The 19,403-nt window shown below is 33.8% G+C and overlaps 1 protein-coding gene across 5 annotated transcripts in view; it reads right to left on the bottom strand.

Annotated features, from left to right (window-relative positions):
- Ccdc88a (coiled-coil domain containing 88A) overlaps nt 1-19,403 on the bottom strand; it is a 137,153-nt gene that overhangs the window by 41,635 nt on the left and 76,115 nt on the right. For all 5 annotated transcript variants that reach the window (XM_021176112.2, XM_021176113.2, XM_021176110.2 and 2 more), the window contains exons 9-17: nt 19,213-19,294; nt 17,615-17,773; nt 15,372-15,518; nt 14,118-14,262; nt 9,681-9,865; nt 8,820-8,957; nt 6,458-7,528; nt 4,714-4,841; nt 11-152 (exon numbers count right to left, since the gene is read on the bottom strand). In XM_021176112.2, the coding sequence (XP_021031771.1) occupies nt 11-152; nt 4,714-4,841; nt 6,458-7,528; nt 8,820-8,957; nt 9,681-9,865; nt 14,118-14,262; nt 15,372-15,518; nt 17,615-17,773; nt 19,213-19,294 (2,197 nt within the window). The remainder of the gene's footprint in view (nt 1-10; nt 153-4,713; nt 4,842-6,457; nt 7,529-8,819; nt 8,958-9,680; nt 9,866-14,117; nt 14,263-15,371; nt 15,519-17,614; nt 17,774-19,212; nt 19,295-19,403) is intronic.

Here is a 19,403-nt window from a genome sequence, read left to right as displayed (position 1 = left end):
AAAAACTTACTGTTTTTAGTTCGTGGCGCAATTGCTGATTGTAATTTGTAGATTCTTCTAACCGAGCTTCTAAAGCAGCAATTTTTTCTTCTTTTATTTCAAGGGACTTCTTAAGAGTGGATTCTAATTTTGATTCCAAAAGTTTGTACCTACTATCCAAGTATAAGAGTAATATAGTTTGTCACTAGATATCAAAACATTTTGGAAACAATTTATTTAATACATTCATATATTAAATAAGATCTAAAATCATTCATGTTTAAGATGTGAATTATCTTCTTCTTAGTAGTGGTCACAGAACAAAAACTAGTAAGTAAACAGAACTCTGATTTATTGTTAAGACTACCAAAAAAAAGAAAACAACTAATGCTCAAAAAGATAAGCTGAATAGCTAAACTCCAAATATTTCTCGTGATTATATAAGACTAAACCAGAAAAAAGAATATAAAACCAATTAATGCTCAAAAAGATAAGCTGAATAGCTAAACTCCAAATATTTCTCGTGATTATATAAGACTAAACCAGAAAAAAGAATATAATGGATCCATTACTATCACACACATGTCTGTGATACTAATATGTATGCATTTTAATGTAATAGCCTATATGATCAGTTAAGACTGGGCACAGTGACATACACCTTTTATTCCAACACTTGGAAAACACTGGCATTCCTCATCTACACAGAGTTCCAGGCCAGTCTGGGCTGTATAATGAGGCGCTGTCTAAAACAAAACATTCTCAGTATCCTAAGTTGTTGTTGTTTCTTAACAACAAAAAAAGACGATGCCATACGATGGACAGAGGTATCTTTTTCTGTTGTTCTCTCTTGGTTCCTTGACAGGGTCTCTACTAAACCTGGAGTTAATTGTTTTTCAGTTAGGCAGACTAGCCATCACATCCCAGAGGCTGTCTTGGTTCTCCCCAACCCAGGGTTGCAGGCACACATAGCTTTCTACATAGGTACTACGGATGTAAACTCAAGTCCTCACACTTGCACAGAAATTTCAGAGTGCATATTAAATAAGGGTTTTGGTTCATGCAATTTTTATAACTAAAGAACGTAAAGGGAGAGCTGGGTTCAGTAGTACACAGTTGTCATCTCAGCACTTGAGAAGTGGAAGCAGGAACATCAAGAACAGTGAGTTAAAAACCAGTCTGAGGGGGCTGGAGAGATGGCTCAGCAGTTAAGAGCACTGACTGCTCTTCCAGAGGTCCTGAGTTCAATTCTCAGCAACCACACAGTGGCCCACAGCCATCTGTAACAGGATAGGATGCCCTCTTCTGGTGTATCTGAAGACAGTTACAGTGTACTCATATACATAAAGTAAATAATAAAAAACAAAAACAAACCTACAGTCTGAGCTACAAGGGACTCTACATCAGTATCCCCAATTGAATCTAAAGAGAAAACCAAACAGAAATAAATCTAAATTTTATATGAAAATGTTATTTCTTTCTGCCTGTTACTGTAATTAAAAGTTTAAGACTTATTTTTATTTATGTGCACAAGTGTGTATATGCTACATGTGCACTGCCTGAAGAAGCCAAAGGGTAATTAGATCCCTGGAACTGGAGTCACAGACAGTTATGAGCTGCTACATGGATGCTAGGAATTCAACCCGAGTCCTCTGGAAGAGCACCCTGTGCTCTTATCCACTAAGCCATCTCTTCAGCCCCTATAATAGGTTTTTAATACATTCACGAAGTTTGATTTTAGCTGTGTTTAATTTTTGATGTCTGAATTGCTTTAGACAGTTCTGGTAGTATTATACTGTAAGAAGAGAAAAATAAAAATCTCAAGTGAGCATATAAAATTCTTGAAAATATAAAACCAAAGAAACAATTATATTGAAAAAGAAGTCAGGATAAAGAGACAAAAAGAATTACATCTGAAACCCTGGTGCAATAGTAACTTTAGCAAAACAGTAAAGTGCCATATATATTCATAGTTAGAATGCTCTAGATATAATCATACAACTAAAAGAAAGACATTTCTGACTTTTACCTTACTATTTAAAGAATGTAATAACCATCTTTTGTTTTACTCTTCTTATTTCTTATTATTCTCTAGCAATTCAAACTAAATAGTAAAATTACATAGACAACTTGGTTTATTTACAATCACTGTATGTTCAGATGACTCAGAGCTTATTCATTGAGAAAGTGCATTAATAAATAAAGAATTTCCACATGAGAAGACAAATGTTGTAAATTCGTGGACTTAAGGATGTACATGAAAAATAATGTCATTTTCAAAAATATTCATGATAATAACAATAATTACAACAACAAATGAGTAGTCTAGCTAAACCCTTAATTCACGGCTATTCCAGGTCAATTAAGCCTGAAACATAAGTCTGTAGAGTTCCCCAGGACATTTTCTACTGGGATTCACTGCATTGGCTATATGTACTGTCCCTTTACGGCTATCTCTAGATTTCATTTTTTTTTGTTTTTTTTGTTTTTTTTGTTTTGGTTTTTCAAGACAGGGTTTCTCTGTATAGCCCTGGCTGTCCTGGAACTCACTCTGTAGACCAGGCTGGCCTCGAACTTAGAAATCCACCTGCCTCTGCCTCCTGAGTGCTGGGATTAAAGACGTGCGCTACCATGCCCAGCTAGATTTCATATTTTAATCCCCAATGTTTAACACCAGTTTTCTTGAAAGTAATTCAGCTCTTGTATATTGATATCTACTGTATATTACCAGTCAACTTCTCTTTAATTACGTTTTATTTATTTGTTATGTGTTTCTGTGTCTGCATGCCAAGGATCAGAGGACAAATTCTGAGAATAGAACTCTCCTTCCAAAATGTGGGTTTCATGAATCAAATCAGAACCTCTGTGTTTAAAGTAGTGCTCACTGGCTGAGTTATATCTATAGGCTCCTCACAGCTTTTAACGTTGAACCAGCTAAACAGCATCCATGGAAAACTGAGAAAATAGACACTTCTTTCTTAAGGGATTTACTCATTTGCTGAATCTTTGGAAAAAAATTTACTTCTTTTTTTTCTTTTGTTTATTTATTTTACACTCCAGATTTTATTCATAGAAAATTGGAATTAGAAATGTAGAGGGCCTAGGACTAGGTGCTGCACTGTATATAGACCACTAAAGTTATAATAGCATTACAGCAAATGTGTATGCACAGTGATAATACACAATAATGTTATGTATTTATATACTTGATCCCACCAGTAAGCTACATGTGCTTTAATGACAGTATCTTCAAAGTGGTACTGACATTAATTAGAAAGATAGAAGAGAAACAAAGGAACTAGGAACATCACCTGAAATTGATAGACAAAAATTCCAAAATGGAGAAGATGAAAGACTAAAAAAAGTGTTTGTACCTGTGAGCCTTTATTATATTTTTAACATGAAAGCTTACTAGTCAAATGAAAGAAAACATTTAGTGGCTTAAAACAGAACACTCTTTTCTATTTTGCCCAAATTTAATTAGTTATTAAATATTTTTGATCCCATTTCCTAAAAGTTTTAGTTCACAATATATGGTTTCTATCCCCCAAATCTTTCTTTATATATAGAAATGTGGGATAATGAATGTTATTGTATCTTGGTTGCATGTTTTAAATTGTTCTAAGAATCAATCAATACTGGCTACCTATATGAATTAAAGCTTGGGAAGAGGTGGTAAGTCTTAAAAAGGGTCTGTCTAAACTGGGCTCATTAATTTTAATGAAAGTGTTACTTAGGCCAATACATGCTTTGCTAACAACATAAAATGTTTCATAAACAGTAGGTAATCTGATTAAAAAACAATACATATTTGATACCTATAATAAGATAGTCAAATTGGCAATTAACACTCTGATTAAATCGAATACAAAATTTCCTTAGAAATTTAATAATAGTTGTCTGACTTATTTTTAAATTTAAATATTTTTAAGATGTATTTATTTTATGGTATGTATGTTTTTCCTGAATATAAGTTACATCCATGCCTGGTGCCCACAGAAATCAGAAAAGTGTCAGATCCATGGAACTAGAGTAACAGATGGGTTGCTGGGAAGAGAACCCCCTATTTTCTGTAGGTCAACAAGTGTTACAGGTTTTCTCAGTGTAGCCTTGGCTGTCCTGGAACTCACTATATAGACAAGGCTGGTCATGGACTCAGAAATCTGCCTGCCTGAGTGCTGTGATTAAAGCTGTATAGCACCACTACCCAGCTTTGGTTTTTGTTTTTCTATATATTCTTATAGAAAAAATTTAATTATATTTGTTTGTGTATATGTTTATGTGTGTTTGTGTGTATGTGCATACATGGTGTGCACATGTGTAGGAGCATGTGTGCCATAGCATGCATATAGAGGTCAGAAGAAAACTTGGAAAATTTAATTTTTCTTACTATGTATGTCTTGAGACTCAAGCTTAAGTTATGAGGCTTGGCCTTGGCTTTTACCTAATGAGCCATCTTACTGGCCCACAAAAGAGTAGATATCTAGTCTATGTGAAACAAGTGGCTCTGTAGATACTTCTTAAAAATCACATTAATCCTAATTAAAAGACTATGATTAACAAAAAACCAGAAATGTAAAATAAGTCTGAATCAACCATTAATAAAGTTAAATAAGAATTTTTATGCAGTTTGTCAAAATTTTACTTTCCATATCATTTTCATAAATTAATTGCATTTCAATATATTTTCCTTTCACTCCACATCTTTCAGAACTTTCTCCACATCCCACTTACCTGTCATCAGTGCTTTGCTCATCGTGTAGGAGCCGCTCTTTATTTAAACCTATCTTCTCAAGCTCATGAGTTAATTTCTCAAGATCATTGTTCATTTGTTGTGTCTTCAATTTTTCACTGACTAAATCCTTATTTTAAAAAGAACGAAAGAACGTACAACTCATTCAAGTATCAAGAAAAGAACATCAGTCAAGATTCTAATAACTACAACCCAACCAGACGTAATCTGAACCAGGTAAGAAGTGTGACTGACCCTTTCCAGCAGTGAAGCAGTACATTATAAACAAGCTAAAACATTTCTTAAAAATCTTCTCTTGGGGGTTGGTGAGATGGCTCAGTGGGTAAGAGCACCCGACTGCTCTTCCGAAGGTCCAGAGTTCAAATCCCAGCAACCACATGGTGGCTCACAACCATCCGTAACGAGATCTGGTGCCCTCTTCTGGAGTGTCTGAAGACAGCTACAGTGTATTCACATACATAGAATAAATAAATAAAATCTAAAAAAAAAAAAAAAAATCTTCTCTTGGACTAAACCACCAACCAAAGAGTACACATGAAGTGACCCATGGCTCTAGCCACAAACATAGCAGAGGCGGCTAGATACCAGTCTGTGCACCATGAGGCTATTACTCAAACAATAAAAAAGAATAGAAAGAACATCACAGTGCTGACTCTAGACCACCAACCAAAGAGTGCACATGGAGGGACCCATGGCTCCAGCTGCACATGTACAAGAGGATGGCCTTGTCCGGCATCAATGGGAAGAGAAGCCCTTGGTCCTGTGAAGGCTCGATGCCCCAGTGCAGGGCAATGCAAGGGCAGGGAGGCAGGAGTGGGTGGGTGGGTGAGCACCCTCATAGAAGCAGGGGGAGGGATGGGATGGGGGTTTCTGGAGGGGAAACTGGGAAAGGGGATAAAATTTGAAATGTAAATAAATAAAATATCCAATAAAAACATCATTTCTTGCTCAAATTATTTTTTGAAAAAAACATTTTTAATAGAAATAAACTGGTGTGTGTGTGAGTGTGTGTGTTGCTACTTCTTTATAATGCTACTGTTATAAAAGAGTTTCTACAAGAGTTTCTACAAGAAACTCTTTCCTGGTAAACAAACAACAGGGGTTTGAAAACCATAACGGAACCTCCAACACACTCATGGACTTTAACGAGCACTTATGTGTGGGGGAAAAAAGTAAACTATTATCTAATGTATGAATCTATCACATATTACAGGAACTATCACAAAGTAAATCTTACTAATGAAAGAATTCTCAATAGTTCAATGTTGGAATTTAAGTTAAACCTGATTTTCATTCTCAGGCTTCTCAAACATCACAGAGCTTTGGAGTTTGAAAGATCTGAGATTAAATGCAGAAATTCACTCCTTTTATTAACTGTGTGTTTTTGAGTAAGTTAATATTTCTGAACCTGTTTGCTAATATGAAAGATAAAAATAATATTTAAATGACTGGCTGTGAAAAATCATAAATTTACTTGACTACAACTTACATGTGTATCCTTAGCCAAGTACCTGGTAAAAAACACTTGCTCTAACCATTTATACCTTATTACTAACAATTCTAAAAATACAATTTAAAATGTCAACTGAATAGGAAACTTAGAAGTAGTTTCTAGCTCTAGTTCCAAAATTGTACTGAACTACACAAAAGTTACTGATGGGTTCAATAAAATGTAGGCTGCAAATATAAAAAATGATTTCCTTAAGTCTAGGTAGATATACTTACCTCACGTAACGTAACCAAGGTTTTAATGTCAATAGTTGCTCTTTTTACAAGCTCTTTATTTTCTTTTTCTAATTCTTTTAGACGAACACAGGACTCTTTAAATACATTAATTTCTTTGAATAAAGTTTTGTTTTCTTTTTCCAAATTCCCAATTTTCACATTATTTTCTTCTAATGTGGTATCTTTTATTTCCGCTTGTTGTCGGAGTCGTTTATTTTCCTTCTCCAATTGTTTCTTGTCCTTTTCAAGTTGAGATGTCTCTTGCTCTAATGACTTGTTTTCTTTTTCTAGTTGTTCCAGTCTTTTGCTAGATATTTTCAGTTCCTCTAGGCTTTTTTGTAATGTTTGATTTTCCATCTCTAAGTCTTGTAGCTCACTCTCTAACTGTTGGATTTTTTTATTGCTATTTTCTAGAGCTTTTTGTAATCTTTGATTTTCTGTGTCTAGCCCCTGGTAGCTAACTTCCAAGCGTTCTGTCTTCTTGAAAGAGGCTTTCATGAGCTCCAAGCCCTTCCTTAGCTGCTCCTTCTCACTCTCCAGCTCCTTGTTCTCTAGCTGGAGCTGGGCCATTCTCATGCTCGCACACTTCAGAGACTCCACGCTCCTTCGCAGTTCTAAGTTTTCTTCATCAAGTTGGGAATTCTCTTTTTCTAGAGATTCTAACTGAAAAGTAAGGTTTTTAAAGCTATCCAAAGTTTTTTTAAATTTCCTATTTTCTCTTTCTAGCTCTGAATTTTCCTGTTCTAATGTCTCAAGTTTTTCACATGTAATCTTTAAATTCGTTATCTTTTTCTGCAACAATTCATTCTCCTTTCCAAGATGATTCAACTCGTTTTCAAGTTCTTCTGCTCGCTCTCCTTTCTCTTTATAAAGCTCTAATTCCTTTTTCATTTGTCTTTTTTCAAATTCAATCTTGCTTAGTTTTCCACATGTTTCTTTGATAGATTCATGGAGAATTTTATTTTCTTTTTCAATGTCTTTCACTCTTGCCTCAGCACTAATCTGGGAACGCTGCCGTAAGGAAGACACTGTTTGATTCAGATGTTCATTTTCCTGCTCCAATATTTTAATCTAATTTGAAAAAATAAAGAAAATATAAAATTACAATGAATAAATATAGTCTCTAAACTTTCAAAAACTAACAAGAAAAGAACATGGATACTAGAATGTATGGCTTATTGCTCTAATGTGACAAATATTTACTGAAAGACCACTTTGTATATGTACTGTTAAATCACTAAAGTTCATGTTTTTAGGGATTTTACAGTCTGAAGGAATGGCTAAGAGAAAAGCATTTATAATTAAGATGATCTTCAGATTGTTTAGAATTAACCTACTTCAAATGTTCCTAAAGACATTAAGGTATAAATTTTCATTAAATAATTTTTATGTTGCCTTATACAGGGTAGATCAATGGAAAGTGTTTATGTGTATGTATCGTCATTTCTAAGAAAAAATTTAATTTAATTGGGTAACATATAAACAACAAAATTTATCCAATTTATAGCATAACCTGATATGAGTTTCAAACTTGTAAGTGTTCAAGATACTTGCTACCATCACATTGCTCCCTTGTTACTGGGGTGGCAATACTGTGCACTTTCTCCAACTTCTCTTTAAAATTGCAGGGCTATTCTACAAAAGTGAAGGAACTGAAGAACAGTTATAATGAATTATTACTAAAGTGGCAATTTAAAATTTTCTAAGCTTCTCTTCAAATTTTCTAAGTATATGGTATAGAAAATGTAAAATGATAGAGCAATTCCTCCCTATTCAGATGGAATATATATCAGAATCCCCCATGAATACTTAAGACTGCAAACAGTTCTTAATTTATATGTACTGTTTTGTTTCCACACACAGCGATGATGATAATTTAGTATTAGGGACAGTAAATTTATCATAAACCTTGGTGTATTTTTTTTTCTTTCTTTATAAACTTTTTATCTTAAGGAAACACTTAATAGTTTCTCTGATATATATGAATTGCAACTTAGGGTCATTGCAAAATAAAGGTGACTTGAATGAAAACAATGTGGTACAAGGGTAATTAGTAGTAATAGGCAGGTAGTGGAAACAGGAGGAACTTGTGTGATCTGGAAAGACAAGATTTTATGACACTACTCAGAATGACAGACAACTTAGAATTTACACATTGCTGACTTCTGCAAACAGTTGCATACATTAAATAACTTACCATTTTTGGACTGTGTTGGACTGTAGGTAACAGTGAAGCAAACCTATACATGACGGGGAGCTATGGTAGTTAGTTTGAAATCTACAAAGCTGTAGTGGATGTCCTTGTAGTGGCATATAAACATTCACTTTAGAACAACTGCTTAAGTGAGATAGATACACCAACCTGCCTCTCTGAATTTTCTCTGAGTGTTTCAATTGTTTTTTCAAGCTGAGCTTTCTCTTTCATTAGATCCTTGCTTAAATTTTGACAATTCTGAAGACTTTGCTTTTCTTGAATAATTTCATTTTCAAGAATTTCAACCTAGAGAAAATTAAATCACAAACTTAACAGACAAAATATGTCAAATTAAAAGATGACTATTTAATTAAGGATAAAATAATTTTAATATCCAAATGGTAGAAATTAAGACTCTTGTATAAAATTTCAAGTAGCATTCTATGATTGTATAAAATTTATATACATGACTCTTATCTTCTCTCTATGAGAGACAGGTACAGGGAATCTGATGCCCTCTTCTGGCCTCTGCATATACCTCACACATGGACTACACAGATACACATGCAGGCAAAACACTCAGATACATAAAATAAAATCAATAAGCTAGTTTTTGGTATGACATTGTTCTTGTGTTCTAAAAATTCCTTACCTTTTGGAGATTTATATGCTAACGTTTTGTCGTTGAAATGATACACTGATCCCAAGGCCACAAGGAGGACACATGACATAATAATGTAGTAAAACCAGCAACAAGTTTGTTTTTCTTAATTTATTTTTTTGAGGTACTGAGGATTGACCCCAAAAAACCTTTCATATACCAGGCAAGTGCTCTACCATTGAGTGATATTCCCAGCCCCAAATTAAGTTCATTATTATTGAACCTGAATGAGAGTCATAGGGTTTGGTTCATTTATTCCAGTTAATATTTAAAAACAAGCTTAAACAATATTAAGAATACATTATGAATGAAAAATACAAGTTATTGATACAAATTAACTTTACAACAAAGATTAGATTTGCGTTTACCTTTTTATTCAGCCTCTGGTTTTCCTTTTCAACTTTCAGGATTTTGGAACTGCTGCCTGCTGCGGAGTCCGCAGTGCTCCGGAGCTCTTCTACAGTTTTCGTCAGACTCTGGTTTTCCATTTCCAACTTTAATAACTTACTTGATGTTAATTCATTTACCTCATGGCCCAAGGACTTCTGTGGTGCTGTAATATTGAAAATGTCACTAATAAAACTATTAAAAATAGTGACTTCTAATGTACCCTGATAACTGATCTTTAACTTCTTAAAATTTTAAGTTATATGAGATAGATACAATTAAAAAAACCTAATGAAATGAAGTTAAATGTTGAGCTTCTAACATACACAACTTCAACTTCAGAGACTATAGAGTTCTAGTTCTATGGGAAATTACTTGGTAATCATCATGTTGATGATATTGAGTTATTTGACAAATTACAAGTATTGCCTTGCAATATTACAAGATCCCTCTAACTCAAGAAATAAAAAGCATATCTTAAAATTTTTGAAGTAACTTCAAATATTAAAAGATAGCTAGAGAAGAATCCTTATAAATTGTTTGAAGATCATATACACTGTTCATATTCTTCTGAAAAAAAGTCAATGCTCAACTTAGGAACAAAGATCAATATCTAGTCTATTTTGTCATGAGAAAGCACCTTTTAACACAACACTCTTTCTTTCCCAGCATTTTTATTAATTCTTTGGAAATTTCATATCATACACACAAGTCACATGCAGTCCTGCCCTGGCTTCCCCTCAATCTTTGTTGCCTGCTCCAGCAAAAAACAAAACAAACAAAAACCAAAAGTCAAATTTGTGTTATCTATAGATTCCCTGGGGAATGATCAAACTCTCTGTGACCTGCCCCGAAGCTCCCTTCCCATATCCCTGCAGGAAGGCATCTACCATGGAGGGGACAGCCCAGCATCCTACCACAGTTCTTACCAGTTCTCTCCAAGGTCTTCTTATCTAAGCTGTTACTATTTTGGGGGGTGGGAGGATGGGCAGGGTTGGGGTGGAGGTAGGGTTGTAATTGAACTCTTCCATGTACCTATTTCTCAACTGTGCATCTGTAGTCATATCATTGTAAAAGTATATGTCCCTACCAAATTTAAATGTTGGTCAAAATGGTATACAGTAAATAATCTTAATATTTAAATAAATAAAAACTATTTGTTCTGGACATCACATTGGTACCTTTCTATTGCAAGTTTACTATAGAATCACAGAATTTTAAAATCGAACTACATTGTCATGTATTTTGTTGTTGATATTTCAGTCTACAATACTTTTACTTCCTCAAAAATATTACTTATTCTTGGCGTGGTGGCACACATTTCAATTTCAGCACATGAGAGGTAGAGGCAATAGGATCAAGACTTCCTCGGCTAACTTGTTGAGTTTGACTCTAGCCTGTGCTTTATGAGACTAACTCAAGGAAACAAACAATATGACTTAATTTAACTGCAAACTTACAGATAAATTGTTCAGAATGATACCTAATGAAGAGTTAAAATGTACTTCTGAAAATACAACATCAACTTTTGCATTTTGGGTAAAAAATTAAGTGAATAATCCGAGTATAATGAAAATATTATAAAAATCTATTAGTATCATCATTTTGCAAATCTGGCTTTGTCTCATAAATTAAAACATAGCATGGTAACAATGTACTATGTCACTCCTCTTCACCAGCTCGCACTGTCAGGCAAACACTTTTCCAAGAACTGTAACCTTAGTCCTACAGCATTGAGTACAGCACCTCTGTCAATTCAACCTGGATTACATATCCTCACAAGAACAAAACAAGCTCATCTGTTGCATTAAAAACTTGCTGATATCATTATGTACAGTTTATTCAATTATAAAAGGATATGACCTAGGAAATAATACATATAATTTTCTATAATTGTCACTGAAGAATGACAAAATTTTGGGAATTAATAGAAATTATTCACGTTAATCTTAAATGTACATTTTCATGTAAGTTACTTTGGTTTTCATGTTAGTACTGGAATATTTTTAACTGAAAAATAAAATTTATATTTAGAGCATACAGTATGATGTTCTCTGGTAGTTTTATAGTGTCAGGTCTTCCATTTAAATCTTTCATCTATTTGCACTGGTGTAAAATCAGAGTCTAAGTCATTCTTTTACAATCAGACAGCATTTTCCCAGCACCATTTATTGGAAGGATTATCATTTTCTACACCACTTCTCTGTCATGTTCGTAAAGAACCAGTTGAGCATAAATACATAGCTTTATTTCTGGGCTTGCTATTCTGTTTTATTTCTTTATGTGTCTACTATTTTGTTTTTGTTGTTGCTAATATGTTTACATAGATGTGTATTTTTAAGCTAGTAATTTAAGTATTTATTTTTATTTTATGTTGTGTATGGACATTTTGTCTGCATCTATGTCTGTGAACCACTTGTATTCCTGGTGTCTGTGAAAGCCTGAGGAGTACATTACATCCCTCGAAATTGGAGTTACGAGATGGTTTTGAACTGCCATGTAGTAGTGGGAGTCAAACAAGGCTTCTCTAGACCAGCCAGTGTTTTCAACCACTGCACCTTCTCTTTACCCCTAACTCATGTTTAAAAATTTGTGTGCTGTTTTGCTTTTTTTAACCACTGAACTCAGGTCATTATTAGGATTGATTGGTTGCAGGTACAATTACCTACTGAGCCATCATGACAATCTGTTTATTTCTCCTTCTCTTCCTCTCTAATCAAGGACTCCCTTCTCCTATTATCCCCCTTTTTTAAAGACAGGGTTTCTCTGTGTAGCTCTGGCTGTCCTGGATCAGGCTGGCCCCGAACTCAGAGCTCCACCTCCCCCTGCTTCCTGAGGGCTATGATTAAAGGTGTGTACCACCACTAGTTGTTCTTACTAGATATTACAAATGTGATTTTTTTTCTTGAATTTTTCAATAATCGATTGTTAACGTATGAAAATACTATTTTGGCTTTATATACTTCATCTTTACTGAACTAATTTTTTGTTTTTAAACTTACAGTTTTATGGTACCTTTTCATTCAAACTACCATATCCTCTGTCCTCCACATATAGGTACGCATACACATACATACAGGCTTTTTTAGTAGCCGAAAACTAAAGTCTGAGCTGCTTTCTTTGTAACTCAATTTATAGAAGTACAATTAAAAGTTACTAAAATACTTAAGTAATAAATTTTCACAAGGTCACTACTTAAGCCAGTTCATAGGACAGTAGGATTTTAGTATTAGGTTCTCAAATATAAAAATGGAAAAACTTTAATAAATAACATACAGGAAGCACTAAACTAGAATTCTTTCAGAGCTTATATGTATGTACTCTGTTTACCTGTTACCTGATAACTATGTATTCACCATCCAGTATAGTGTGCTACATTTGGCAAGTGTTTAAAAAATATTTGCTCAAAAAAATCCAGGTAAAAATAATCTAGTACTGTGTCATTTAGAAATTGTAGAACTAATTTATTTTGAATAAATTTGAATTGGCTATAATGAACAAAATGTATTAACAGCAACAGTATACCCAAGCTTATAATGCAAACAAGTGTAATGAATATAATTTTAAGACCCAACTGAAGAAAGGGTCAGGGGAAAAAAAGAAGCACAATACAATTTTGGGGGGGGGTGGTCAGGATCTGACTATGTAGACCATGTTGGTCTCAGACTCAGAATCTGTCTCCCTCTATCTACCTAGTGAGTCCTGGGATGAAAGAAAGGTGTGTGCTACCACACCCAGGAAGAAGTTACAAATTTATCTAGTAGTTTTTCATTATCCCCAGCAACGAACTGGCTGGTGGGATAATTTATTTATTTGTATTTGTTAAGAAAACAGCCGTTGGCATGAAAACTCTCGACTCTTTTCATTTTGAGTACATACTCACCTTAGGATCTTCTTACTAGGTTTCTATCCTAGTTTGATTTCTCTGCATTCAAAGAACATATTGACTAGATAAAACTGTTTTACTTAATGGAAGACTATTTTCCTCAGGAGAAACCAATAAATTAATATTCCATCTCTTGTGATAAGTTACTTGAAATATTGCCTAACCAACCATCCAAACCTGTTAATGAATTCACAAAACTGAAGTTTTACTTTAGACCATTTGTATATTTCTAAAAAGCTAAACATTGTCTTATGTAGAATTTTTATGTTACACACTAAATGAAGCTATAATAGAATTATTTGATACAACTTTAAACAGAAAAGGGCCGGGATTCACGTTTTTAAAAAACCCTTCTTCCCCAACAAGTAAAACTGAGTTTTAAGTTATAAAAAAGTAAAACAAGACATTACTTTGTGAGATAATTTTGGAGACAACTGTTTCTCTTGTGGGATCTTAGCTAGGGAAAATAAAGAAATATAAATAACCTTAATTTATTTATTAATCTACTTAAAGGAAACAAAACTGAGACTACCTTCAGCAAGTTCACTAGTTCTGGATATCTGTTCCAGCTCCCAGCCAAGGTGTAACGACTCATCCATACTTTGTTTCTGTGCCATTTCCAGAGTCATATTTTCTTCCATTAATTCTTCAATCTTCTTTCTATCCATATCTCGTTCCTTTTCAATTATACAGAATAGGGAAAGAAAGCTAAGAAATCATGTAATTTCCATCCATTATTCGTTTATTTTTACTAATTTTAAACTGAAAGCTTTTAGCTCCTTAAAACTTTCTCACTGAAGGCAATACTTAGTTATTGTATTCACCACTGATCAATATTGATATCCTTTTAAAACCTGATATGAGCCGGGCGTGGTGGCGCACGCCTTTAATCCCAGCACTTGGGAGGCAGAGGCAGGCGGATTTCTGAGTTCGAGGCCAGTCTGGTCTACAAAGTGAGTGCCAGGACAGCCAGGGCTACACAGAGAAACCCTGTCTCGAAAAACCAAAAAAAAAAAAAAAACCTGATATGATATATAATGATCTTTAAAATGATCTTTTTAAAAACTTAGTTCTTTGAGAATTTCTACAACATGTTCTGGCTGTTTTCACTCCTCTTTTTTTTTTTTTTTTTCCGAGACAGGGTTTCTCTGTGTATCCCTGGCTGTCCTAGAACTCACTTTGTAGACCAGGCTGGCCTCGAACTCAGAAATCCGCCTGCCTCTGCCTCCTGAGTGCTGGGATTAAAGGTGTGCGCCACCACGCCTGGCTTCACTCCTCTTTTGCCTTCTCCTAAATCCCTTCCTTCTTACCCACTGGCCTAAGACTGTGTCCTTTTTTTTTTTTTTTAACCTATCAAGTTCAATTTGCACATACATTCTCGGATATAAATAATCTTTAGGGAAAAAATGAAAATGTTCCTTCATACTAACAATTTCAATCATTTAACAAAATAGTTATGGCCACTGATAAATTTTATGAGATAGCTATAATATTTTTGCATTTTAAAAGACAAGTTTGTAAAATAGATTTATTCTTTTATAAAGGCAAAAATTAGAATGTAGTATCCATCTATAAGTGAAACAGAAAATGCTACTGTATATTTATTTTATGTAATGTTGGAAATATCTTAAAATTATTGAGCTATCTAGTCTATGTTAAAGCCTTACTAAAGACTAAAGACTCTAGCCATCCTTGTCATTATAGGGAATCTAGCTGAATCATAGAATCTGAATCACAGAATTCTTTCTTAGAAACCAGGAAAACTGATGAATTCCCTAAATCTTACCATTTCCATATCATGCAATTTAGCCTTTAGTTGTAAATTCTCTTTTTCTAATTCATGTAGTTTGTCAGAACGAGCCCGGGTTCCTTCTAGTTGGTCTTCCAGCATAGTTTTTGTTTCTAATAAAACTTGATTATCTTCTTTTAATTCCTATAAACATTTTAAATAGGCTTTTAAAAATTAATTAGAAACATACTACTGTTTTTTGAAGCCTAAATGATAACAATGCATCATTACAAATAAACACATTATGCCATTCTTATCACATTTTCATGTAGGAGTAATCAGTTGATTTTTTTTTTTTTTTGGCTTCACCCACTTTCTACTCCCTACCCCAGAACTAAACATTTTATACATTTAAAATATGTAAGCCTTAGAATGAGTAATACTACTATAACTTCACAGGGAATTGATGAAATACATTTAAGTGGGTCACAGGGTTCAGAGAGACAAAATAGTTCATACAATTAACACTTACTTGGACTAAAAGAGAATTAAAATTTTACCTCTAGAGAGGAATAACTTGAAAGTGACTTGTTCTAGGTTTTTATAATACAAAACTAAGAACCAACTCACATAAAACAAGACTCTGGTCGATTTAATTTATAATTATTTTGAAGCAGAGTCTTCTTAAATAGCCAATAAGCCAGGCAGTGTACAAACTTGTGATGCTTCTTGTGTTTACCTTTCAGAATCTGGGATTTTATAAGCATACATGACCTGCTGCAATCACTCAGACTCTTTCTCTCCCTCTCTCCCCCCCTTAAGTCAGGGTCTCACTATGTAGCCTGGCTGGCCTACAATTCACTATGTAGACCAGGATGGCCTTAAACTCACGAAGATTCACCTGCTTCTGTTTCTAGAGTGCTAGGTTGAAAGACATGCATCACTGTGCCTTTTCAAGTCTTTCTTGTGTGGGGGCTAAAATCCAGAGCATTGTGCATGTACGGCAAGATATCCAACACTGAGCTTCATCCTCAGTCCTTATGATAAATGTTCAAATAAACCATTTGAGGAGATCCTTTTATATAATTCTGAAGCATGTATTCACAATTGTTATTTTGCTAAATAATGTCTACTGTTTATAAAGTCTAGAGAAAATACATTGTTCTAATGGGTTTTGGGATAGGATTTCACTATGTATTCAAGAATGGTCTCAAACAGTGATCTGAATCTCCTGAGCTGGGGTTACAGGTTTATACAATGATATCCATGACAGGTATAATATGAATATTATACATTGTTGTATGTGTGTATACACGTGTATATTTTATCTTAGAATCTTCAAGTTTCAGTAGAACAATAAATGAATAAAGTATTAGTAAAATGAATAAATGAATAAATGTTCTATTTTCTCACATTGAAATTACACTTATTTATTTGCTTATTTATTAGTGTATGTGTATGGGCACATTCTACAGCACCCAAATGGAGCTCAGAGAACAATTTGCAGTGGTTGGTTCTAGCTTTCCATCATGTGGATCCTTGGACTTAAAACTCTAGTTATGAGCCTTGACAGCAGATGTCTTTAACCCACTGAGCCATATGACTTACCCTTTCCTGTTTTTATTTCTTGATTCCACATACTCTCTTTTTCATTCTTATAGAGAAACTTAGCAAAACCTCATGTTTGCTGAAAATAAGGAAGTTAACAGAAACGAGGAATAGATGCAAGGGCTGTCAAACTCAGACAAAAGAGTGTTTTTTCCTTATTCACTTGTATATACAAAGCCTTAATTGATCACAATATCCTAATACCAAGAAAACAATAATCAGAAAATATATTTTCCAGCCAGGAAGTGGTGGCGCACGCCTTTAATCCCAGCATTTGGGAGGCAGAGGCATACAGACTTCTGAGTTCGAGGCCAGCCTGGTCTACAGAGTGAGTTCCAGGACAGCCAGGGCTACACAGAGAAACCCTGTCTTGAAACAAACAAACAAACAAACAAACAAACAAACAAAAACTTTTCATTATTTCTGGGAACAAACTTGAAATTAACAGAGATAAGTATTTTATTTTGAGTGTTAGAGGTGATCTTCAAAAGTCTTCCATGGCTACAATGCTAAATTGTAGGGGTGGGGTGGGTGGAGGGGTAAAAGACTCATTAAACTTCATAATGTGTGAAGACATTTAAAATAAACATCTCAAAAAACTTTATGTTACCTCTAAATTGAATTTCCCTTGTTTATAAAATGCATTTTTAAAATCTTAACACTTTTAAAGTATGAATAATTATGTAACATACCTCAACTCTTGCCTTATAAAATTCAATATCATGTAGTCTCTCTTTATATCTACTGAGTTCACTTTCAAGCTTATCAACTCTGACTGCTTTCTCTCGGAGGGCATCCAATTCATCTCGGTACATTCTAGCAGATCGAGCATCCGAAAGCAAATTCATGTTCTAAATATAAACATAAATATAAATAATGCCTTGAATATAAACTTTCCCTTTAAAGCCATTCTTTGTCCAAACAACTTCATTAATTTAATAAAATGTAATAAATTATATTAAAAGAAAAATTTAAAAGAAAATTGTATTGTATATAAAGAATAATTGTTTCCTGAAAAATGAAGACAAGCTAAGCCTTTTTCTTGAATCAAGTACAAATGGGTTTTAAAAATGTTTATATACAAATTTTTACAAAATGTTCTTTATTAGCAATACATTATTAAAGTTTTAGCTTTAAAATACAAGATAATAAGTATATAGAAGAGCTAAGTGATATAAAATAAATCACTATTTTTAGAGAAATGATTTTATCCAAATATGTGACTTACTACACACACATACTCTCTCTCTCTCTGTCTCTCTCTCTCTCTCACACACACACACACACACCTTTGTTATCAAGAAGTATTACTTTCTGGCTCATTCATCTAGGGTGATCTCAGTTTATGATCTTACATATAGCTCTTGACATCAAAATGCCAGACTAAGTGAGTTAGGGGAAAGACATAACTGTCCAGCCTTACTCCAATCCTTGGCATTTATGACCCAGATATCCAAGTGAAGAACAACAAAACAGCAATTAAAAGAAGTCTAATCACTTCTTTAAAAAAAAAAAAAAAACCCAAACTGCTCTTACTAGCTTTTAAGGTTTAACATGTTAATTATACAAAATAATCGATTTTACTATGATATTTTAGTTTTTTTTTATTTGTTTGTATTTTTGTGATAAGATTTCTCTGTGTATCCCCTGTCCATCCTGGAACTCACAGTAGACCAGGTTGGCCTAAAAATCACAGAGATTCATCTACCTCTGCCTCCCAAGTGCTGGGATAAAAGGCTTGCACCCCTCCCGCCCACTATGTTGTGACATTTTAAATACATGTTTATAATTTGACCATATTCCAGTCTTTTTTACTCTTATAACCACTACTCTATTCTCTTCTCCATTGATCAAAAAAATTCTTATTCCCACTTGATTCAGGATGATGTAAAAAAAGGAGACTAATACATGAAAACATTTTTTTATATATATAACCTAATATAATCACAATGGGAGAGCCAAAACCAATAAACAGATCAATTCATAGTTTACAGAAGTGCTTAAGTAATTCAATGATAGGAGAGAAATATATAAAAAAAGAGGAACTGCCCCAGTACAAAAAGACTACTTTGAATCTTGGAAAATTTTGAATAGTAAGGACCAAAGTCTAAAGACCTTGATTTCTTGCTTTGGCTTTGCATTTTGATAAAAGTATTAAAAAGTTACCTGATTTTCTGCAAATATATGAGGTAACTGAGCTTAAAGTATCGACGTCACAGTTATAAATTACAAGGAGGAAACTCAATTTCCAACTACTTCATGCTCCAGTATGAACAATCTAGGTACAAACCTCTTGTTGCAGCCTCTTCAATTCCACTTCTATTTGCTCAAGTTCTTGTTTACAGTCCAGTAACTGCTCAGTCTTTTCTTCCCTTAAATGCCAAAAGATATTTATTAAAGAATAAATGTACTAGTTACTGAATCCATGATCATTACAACATTAGTACACACAGGTGACCGTTTCTTTTTTTTTTTTTTTTT

Source organism: Mus caroli, chromosome 11 (genome assembly GCF_900094665.2).
Source record: "Mus caroli chromosome 11, CAROLI_EIJ_v1.1, whole genome shotgun sequence".
Lineage (NCBI taxonomy): Eukaryota > Metazoa > Chordata > Mammalia > Rodentia > Muridae > Mus > Mus caroli.
Note: the sequence above shows the minus strand (reverse complement) of the source record. Positions and strands in the feature narration are given on the sequence as shown.